Genomic DNA, 8,875 nt, shown 5'->3' with positions numbered 1-8,875 from the left:
ATAGGTCGAAGGCATCAATTCTTTGGCCTTCTAACTTCTTTACGGTGTCTCAGCTTACTCATCTGTAAAATGGAAGGAACGATGTCTCCCCCAAGCCCACCCCCGTTCACCCCCTACCCCACACATGAGAACTACAGGGCTGTGCTTAATAAACGCTAGAGATGATACTTACGGTGACTACAGTGATTGCTAGCCAGAGGGCAGAAAGAGCATCCCCAGGGGAGGGAGTCAGAGACACCCCCCCCCCCGCCCCCCGGCCCCAGTCCCTTGTCTTTGCCTCCCCTGCCCACCTCAGAGCCTCAGTTTCCCCAGCTCAGCCCCGAGGGCAGGAAGGCGGCCCGGGGGACCCGCGCCCCTCCGGCCGGCAGGGGCAGCACAGAGCGGCCCGGGACACCCGGAAGGGCCCCGCCCCCGGCCCGGCCCCGCCTAGCCCGGGCTGCCCTGAACCGGGAGGCGCTGAGGCGGCGGCGTTCACGGCGGGGAAGGTGCGCGCGGCGGCAGCGGCGAGGCCGGCGGCTGGACGCGCGGGGCGCCATGGCGGCCGCCGAGCGCCGCGCCTTCGCGCACAAGATCAACAGGTAGAGCGGCCGTCGGGCCCCCTCCCGGGCCGCCCCCACGTGTCCGAGCCCCGCCCCGGGGCGGCCCAGCCCTCCCCGGCCTGGGCGCCCCTCATTCAAGCCCCTTGGGTCTTCGCCAGGTCCGCCCGCTTCCTCCGGCCCGGGGAGCGCAGGCGTGGGGAGGTAGGGAGGGCGGCGGGGGTCGGGACTGGGGGTCGTGTCGGGGCTGCGGGCGCGATGGTGGCGGAGGTCCTCCCTCGGAACCGGTGGGACGCGTGGGGGTGTGTCCGGGGGCCTTCCTGGAGGAGGTGGCTCCCGCTCCTCCTCACCAGCTCGTGGCCGATTCCCGGCCCTCGAATCCCGGGGCGTGGGAGTTGAGGGGCTCTTTCCGTCCCATCTGTGCTTGGTGTGGGGCGGGAATGCATCAGGCGCCGGAATTTGGGGCCGGGGATGGCGTCCCTGGCGACCCTTGAACCCCCTCGGGAAGTTTCCCGTGCTCTTCTACCCGCCAGGGTCCCGTGCCCAGCTGTCTGGGGCGGGGCGGGGTGGTGGGGAAGGGGACAGCTGTGGATGTCCCCCCGCCCCCAGCCCTGCCTCAGGCTCTCCTAGCACCGCCTGGACGCGCTGGAGATGGATGGGTGATTGAATGGAAGGAGTGGGGGCTGGGACAGAGCCAGCTGGTGGGCAGACGGGGGAGGGGACGGGCGCCAGGCGCTGGGGAATCCGTTTCCGTGGCCACTGGAGACTGTAAGAGACTCGGCCGGGGGAGAGGGATGTCGGACTCTCTGGGGCTGAAGCGCCTCCCCCCACCACTCTGGTCTGTACCTCCAATAGTGCATTCGAAATCTGCTGGGGACAGGGGAGCGGTTATCTTGTATTAAGGGGTGGGCCGGGACACCCTGTGTGTCCAGCACTGCCCTGATGAAGACCCGGGAAAAGAACCCACCCTTGGGGGCAGATACAGTGGGGCAGACAGAGGAGAAGCCGGATAAAGTAGATTACATGTTAGTGGTAAGCAGTTTGGGGACATACCAGGCAGCGATGGAAGGTGATGAGTGTGAGGACTATTGTAGACCTGGGAATCAGGATCAGGAAGGCCTGGAGAAGAAGATGACGTGTAAACAAAGATCTGAAGGAGATGAGGCAGGGATCCATGCCCAGATGTGGGGGGAAGGGCACGTGCAAAGGCCCAGGGGCAGGAGCAGTTTGTTTACAGATATCTGAGGCCAGCCGGGCTTCCTTGGTGGCTCAGATGGTAAAAAATCCACTTGCAATGCGGGAGACCTGGGTTTGATCCCTGGGTTGGGAAGATTCTCTGGAGGAGCGCATGGCAACCCACTCCAGTCTTCTTGCCTGGAGAATCCCCATGGACAGAGGACCCTGGTGGGCTACAGTCTGTAGGGTTGCAAAGAGTCAGACACAGCTGAGCGACTGAGCGCACAGCAGGCTGGAGCAGAGTGAGAACAGGGCTGTGGGAATGGGTTGTACAGGGCTTGTGGGTTACGGGGAGGAGTTCAACTTTTACCCTGAGTGAGGTGGGAGCCATGGAGAGTTCAGAACAGAGGAGGGATGCCATGATCTGGTGTCTGGGGGCATATCAGTTGGGCAGTTTTTATGTTCTGCTATCTCTGTGTCTGAATTGTCCCTCTGTCTTGGACATTCGGTGTTTCTGAGCCTGGGGAGGTCATTACTGTTTCTTTGCCACTCAAGTCCCTGTGTCCTTGGGTCCTGGCTTCCACTCAAGTGAGAAACAGAGGCCCTGGGTTTTGCCCTGGGAGATGGATACTGTAGAGCTCAGGCTAAGAAAAGCAGAAAAAGATCTTGGGGCTGCCGTGTTGTCGTGTCTAACTCTTTTGCCACCTGATGGACTGTAACCCGCCAGGCTTCTCTGTCTATGGGATTTCCCAGGGAAGAATACTGGGGTGGGTTGCTATTTCCTTCTCCAGGGGATCTTCCCAAACCAGGGATCAAACCTGTGTCCCCTGGATGGCAGGCAGATTCTTTACCGATGAGTCAGATTCTACCCCACCAGGGAAGCCCTGGGGCCCTAGTGAACCACAAGCAAATGGCTCAAGTTTTCCGGCCACCCCCTAACAGGGTCTGCAGAGCAGTCTAGTGGGCACCCAGGTGTCTACATGCTGAGACCTAGGCCTGTATTCATCTCCTTGTTCGCTGAAATCACTCATTCCACAAATGCCACATTAACCTGCATGTTAGACTGTCCCCAAGGTTCCTAATGAACAGGCTCATTTAAAACAAAGATTTGGAGGGACAGCTTATTAAAAATATACACTCGGATAGCCAATGGTTAGGACTCCAGGCTTCCACTGCAAGGGGCATGGGTTCGATCCCCGGTCTGGAACTAAGATCTTGCAAGCCATGTATCCAGGAAAAAAAAAAAAAAAAGTGATGGCCATTATCACCATTCCAGGTTGGATTTTATTTTAAAGAATACAAGTGAAAAAAAAAAAAAAAGAACATTGTGTTGCATACAGTAACATTTGTCCATATTGTTTGTGCTCAGTCATGTCTGACTCTTTGCAACCCTGTGGACTTCAGCCCACCAGGCTCCTTTGTCTATGGGATTTCCCAGGCAAGAAATCTGGAGTGGGTTGCCATTTTCTTCTACAGGGGTTCTTCCCAATCCAGGGATCGAATCCACATCTCTTGCGTCTCCTGCATTGAATTGTCTCCTGCATTGCAGAAGGATTTACCATTTGAGCCACCATGATGGATGGCATGCATTCAGAAAAATGCCAAGTAGAAAGCGTAATTATGAAACAAATTCCAGGACTCCCTTGGTGGCTTACTGGTTCAAACTCTGTGCTTCCAATGCAGGAGGCAAGGGTTTCATCCCTGGTCAGGGAACTAAGATCCCACATGCCTTGCAGTGCGGCCCAAAAATTGAAAACAAACAAACAAAAAAGAAACAAATGCCATGGAAGAAATCACTTGGACCAGAACAGGGGCTGTCTTCCCCTTCCTGAGCCTTCCCACTCTAGCTGCCCTCCCAGGTGATCTGCACCTGGTTCTGCTCCTCAGGGAACTGCCATGCTGATGGCTGTTACTATCATTTCCCCACTTGCATTATCATGTCTCCATTTAATTTGGCTCCCTGTCTGCTCTGAGTTGGTTTTGCCTTTTGAGCACATCCCATAAATGGAACCGCATGGAATGTTGAGTCCTCTATGGCGGCGTGATGTCAGGAGAAGGGCTCCTCTGTGTTGCCGCTTATAGTCAGACTCATCCCTTTTCATGGTTGCATACCATTCCCTCTGCTTCTGTGTTCTCCCTCTTCAGTCAAGGAACTTGTGAGTTGTTTCCCTTTGAGGTTGTCCTGATCAGAGCTACTGTGAACATTCTTGGCCATGTGTTTCCTCCCGAGTATCTACACCTCAAAGTGGAAATGCTGGATTGGCATGTTTGCAACTTTGCTTGTTCATTTACAGATGGTTTTCCAAAGGGATTCCCCCAGTAGCAGATGAGAATTCCTAATCTTTAGTGGCATTCATATTATTTGCCTTTAAATTTTGCCAGCACTCATATTATTTGCCTTGGCAGCACTCACTGTTCGCCTTTAAATTTCTCTGCCAGTCCAGGAGTTGTGTGTATAGGGTGGGATATGAAGAGGAATCTTTTTATGGTTTTATTTTCCAAATTTTATTTTTGGCTGCACTGCGTGGCTTGTGGGATCTTAGTTGCCCGACCAAGGCTTGAACTCATGTCTCCTGCAGTGTAAGCGCAGAGTCCTAACCACTGAACCACCAAGGAATTCCCTCTTTGTGTGTGTGTGTGTGTTTTAAGATTTAAAAAATTTATTTGCGTATATTTATTTTTGGCTGCGCTGGGCTCTTTGTTGCTGCTTGAGGACTTTTCTCAAGTGGTGGCCAGCAGGGGCTACTCTCTAGTTGCGGTGCTCTGGCTTCTCATTGCCATGGCTTCTCTTGTTGCAAAGCACAGGCTCAGTAGTTGTGGCACATGGGCTTAGTTGCTCCGCTAAGGATCTTCCCAGATCAGGGATTAAACCTGTATCTCCTGCACTGGCAGGAGGATTTTTTTTTTTTTTTTTTACTACTGAGCCACCAAGAGAGCCCTATAGTTTAGTGTTTATTCATTTTCTTCCCTCACTTTTTGCAGACTTATGTCATTCTTATTTCTGGTTTTATCATCCTCCTTCCCTGTAAGAGTAGACCTCTGTTAATCTGACCAGCCCTAGGGGGAGGTCCACAGTCTCACATGAATTCCTAGTGATGCCACTGCTTCATCTTTCCCCTCTGAGCACCTTTTTAGAATCACGTCAGGTTGTCAAGTTTTTACCTTAGAAAGATTGATCTCATCAGTCAAATTCTGAGACCCGTTCCTGAGAAAACCCACTAAATTCAGCTCAACGTTTTGCCTCCCTCTTTGTAACGAGGTCCACGGGGACATCTGAAGCACATCTGATGTGGTAGTGAGACAGAGGAGTGGGTAGTGACTCAGGGGAGTCCACCCCATCCACAAGGGTGGGCTGTATTTAGTGAGACACAAAGGATGGTGGGAGGGCAGGTTATCTGTATGTGTGTAAGTTGCTAAGTTGTGTCTGACTCTTTGCAACTCCATGAACTGTAGCCCGCCAGGTTCCTCTGTCCATGGAATTCTGCCGGCAAGAGTACTGGAGTGGGTTGCCGTTCCCTTCTCCAGTTTCTCTCTATAGGGCAGCTTAATCTATATAACATAGATTTGAAGATTTGTAGGTGTTCAAATGGTGCTGAAGCGCCAAGACTGGATGGGACCGCTCTAGGGGGCAGGTAATGAGTGTGGGCAGGGGAAGGGCAGGTGTTCTGCAGTCTCTGTTCTTGGCTCTGCTCCCTGTCAGGGGCGACGTGGCATGCCTAGCGCTGAAGGACTTTGACCCCCAGCTGCCCAGGGTTCCATTCTGGGCACTGCTGTGTGACCCCTGGTGCCTCACGACCCCTCTCTGAGCCCCACTCACCTTTGGTTTACAAAAGCAGGGTCAGAAATCCAGTTTCCCAGGATGCTCTTTGAGGCAATGTGGTGACAGCAACTCTGAATTAAGCACTTACTGTGTGCCAGGCCCTATACTCAGAACAGCTCAATAAGTGCAAGTGCTGGGTGCCAGGGTGGCACAGTGGTAAAGAACCCGCCTGCCAATGCAGGAGATGCAAGACACATGGGTTCTATCCCTGGGTCAGGAAGATCCCCTGGAGAAGGAAATGGCAAGCCTCTCCAATATTCTTGCTTGGAAATCCCATGGATTAGAGGAGCCTGGTGGGCTATAGTCCATGGGGTGGAAAAAGAGTTGGACACGACTTAGCAACCAAACAACAACAAATACCACTAAGCCCAGAGGTCTGGAGAAGAGGTGTCACCCACCCATGCTCGCCCAGCTGCCAGTGCAAGCTCTGTGACTCAGTAAACTAGTTCCCGTGGCCATGCCATTGTGGACTCAGAGTTTTCCCAACCTGGGGCACTCACTCCAAGGCCAGTGACCAAATGAAGCCGGACATTCAGCCCCCACTCCCCTCCCTGCTTTGCGGCAGCAGCTGCAGAACAGCTGGGCCCAGGGCACAGACAGGTTCCCTGTTCCAGCATCTTTTGTAACTCACCCCCAATCCTCTGTGCCCGGGCTTCCAGAGGAAGCATCTGGGACTTGGGGAACTTGAGGACAAGTCTGTGGTGGCTCCGAGGGTAAAGAACCTGCTTGCGATGCAGGAGACCTGAGTTCCATCCCTGGGTCAGGAAGATCCCCTGGAGAAGGAAGTGGCAACTCACTCCAGTATTCTTTCCTGGAGAATCCCATGGACAGAGCAGCCTGATGGGCTACAGTCCATGGGATCGCAAAGAGTCAGACATGACTGAGCGACCAACACTTTCACTTTCCCTGATTTTTAATATCCTTTGAAATTTCTGCAAGCTAGTCTTCCCTCTTCGCCTCCCATCCCCCTCCAATAGAAATAGTTGACAGAGAAAATAAATAGAATCCAGGGTCAGAGAAAGGAGGCTGGGGTCTCACATCGGAGACCCCACGTTGAATTAGGGTCATGGTTGAGTTCTGTTTGAACCACACAGATTTGAATTCAGAGGCTTCCAGACTCTGCTGAAGCTCCCAACTGACCCCACCCCTACCCCACACATCTATCTCATTGGTGACATGTGGGCCACATTTGATCCTTAGCACTTTTAGTTTTTTTTGTTTCAATAGTTAAAAAAAATATTTATTATTTATTTCTTTGGCTGCACTGGGTCTTACTTGTGGCACTCAGGATCTTTAGTTGCGGCATGTGGGATCTTAGTTCCCCAACCAGGGATTGAACCTAGATTGGGAATGTGGAGTCTTAACTACTGGACCACCAGGCAGTCCCAGGCACAACTTTTTATTAAGCAGATTTCCAAACAATGAGAAAAGAGAGAAGCAGGAGTGATTGAGGCCTGAATCTCCCACAGTTGCTTTCTTGATTTTAAGAGACACTGAGGCCCAGAAAGATTGTCCCAAAGCCACACAGCTAAAAGATAAGGGACTTCCCTCAATTTATGGTAGATTTAGGCAAGTTGGACTGAGAGGGAGATTAGAAAAGATTCACTTATTCCATCAAAAGAAAAACATTGATGGGAATTCCCTGGCGTTCCAGTGATTAAGACTTGGCACTTTCACTATCAAGAACTTGGGTTTGGTGGAGGAACTAAGATCCTGCAAGCAGTGTGGCGTGGCCAAAGAAAATAATTTATTGAGCATCTACTGTGCGTGCGGTCCAGTGCTGGGGCCTTCTTGGGGACAGCACAGTCCTAGTCTTGTTTGTACAGAGCCCTTGGGGAGCAAGGGTCTCCAGGCCCAGAGCACAGAGTCCAGCCTCAGAGCCTTGGCACTCACTGTTCCCTCTGCCTGGCACACTTTTCCCCAGATAACTGCATGGCTGTCCCTTCCTACAGGCTCAGCTGAAGTAATTGAGAGTTTGGGGAACCCCTGCCCCTGTTGGGTGTGTCTCCAATCCCTACTCCTTCCACTCCTCCTCCTCCCTTGCTGGCTCTCTCTCCCCTCTGGTTCTTGCCCCTTGACCCTCAGTCTCTGTTGTGACTCCGAAGGCCAGCGCAGATGCAGATGGCCCAGGAAGGTCACTGCATTGACCTTGGTGGCTGAGTTGTGCTCCAGGAGTCATGCTGGCTTCTTTCAGTCTTAGACCCCTGATAGGGTGTGTGTATGAACACCAGGCCCCCTGCTCAGCTCCACTGCTCTGTGAGTGCAGGGCAGCTTCAGATGGGTAAACTGAGGCCCAGGGGCAGGAGTGACTCATCTAGCAACGGTGGAAAGGGGCTCACCTTCCTGATAAGGGGTTGGGATGGGCAGCGATCCCCCAGAAGAGGACATGGAGGCCTTTCTGCAGATCTGGGAGCCTGCCCTGGTGAGAAGAAGAAAGCGGAAAGAAGAAAGTGCAGGGATCAGTGACCCCCAGGCCCTGCCCAGCAGCAGCCCCCTGCCCCCCGATCTGTGCTTGGAGGAGGAAAGGGGGTGATGTGTCTGCTACAGCCTTGGGGGCACCCATGCTGAGATCTGTGCATCCTGGATCCTGGGTTCTCTTGGCCCATGGCCTGCTTTTGTTTTTCTTTCCACAGCCTGGGTTTTCCTCTCCTAGCATGAATCTGTGGGCCCCAAAGCCCCAGTTCCCAGGGCCCTGCTGCCCAAGTTTTCCTGCCCTCTATGGTCCCCTTCCTGTCCCCGCAGGACGGTGGCTGCCGAAGTGCGGAAGCAGGTGTCCCGGGAACGCAGCGGCTCTCCCCATTCCAGCCGGTGCTGCAGCAGCTCCCTGGGGGTGAGTGTTTGGGAGGCACTCCCCCACCCCACCTGCTGTGGGGGAGCTGAGGCTGGGAGGGGCCCAGCTGTGGCAAGAGAGGGGGGGGTCCCAGTCCTGGCCCAGCACTGTCCCATTCTCGTTCCCAGTGAGTGTGATGGGGAGGCTGGCTGGTCCCCCTCTGCAGGGAACAGCCCCGTGGGTGGTCAAGGGGGGAGAGGTTTCAGCGCCCCCCCTCCCCCCGTGGCCCACACCTCCTGCTGTCTAGACTGGACCACCCAGCTGGGGATGCTGGGGAGGGAGGTCTGGGGAATGGGCCGCCCTTCTAGCTGCTGTAAGGGAGGGGGTGGGGCTCTCTCGCCCCCAGGGCCTTAGGAATTGTCTCTTTCTTTGCTGCAGTCCACAGGCCTTTCCTTCCACCAGGAGTTTCCTGCCCTTCCAGGCACAGGGTGTGATTTCCTGCCTGGAAAGAGGGGCCCGGCCTAGCTGGGGTGGGGGTGGAGTGGCTGAGGTCACTCACTGTCCCCTGTGGCT

At 54.2% G+C, this 8,875-nt stretch overlaps 1 protein-coding gene across 7 annotated transcripts in view; it reads left to right on the top strand.

The window, feature by feature from the left end:
- The first annotated feature begins 507 nt into the window (after positions 1-507).
- The window catches only part of DOCK6 (dedicator of cytokinesis 6), a 48,158-nt gene continuing 39,790 nt past the window's right edge, over positions 508-8,875 (top strand). For all 7 annotated transcript variants that reach the window (XM_061150357.1, XM_061150363.1, XM_061150361.1 and 4 more), the window contains exons 1-2: positions 508-578; positions 8,275-8,362. In XM_061150357.1, coding sequence (XP_061006340.1) covers positions 535-578; positions 8,275-8,362 — 132 coding nt within the window. In that variant the 5' untranslated portion in view covers positions 508-534. The remainder of the gene's footprint in view (positions 579-8,274; positions 8,363-8,875) is intronic.

The sequence above is a fragment of the Dama dama genome, chromosome 9 (assembly GCF_033118175.1).
Source record: "Dama dama isolate Ldn47 chromosome 9, ASM3311817v1, whole genome shotgun sequence".
Taxonomy (NCBI): domain Eukaryota; kingdom Metazoa; phylum Chordata; class Mammalia; order Artiodactyla; family Cervidae; genus Dama; species Dama dama.
The sequence above is the reverse complement of the archived record's forward strand: the minus strand, read 5'-3'. Positions and strand labels throughout refer to the sequence as shown.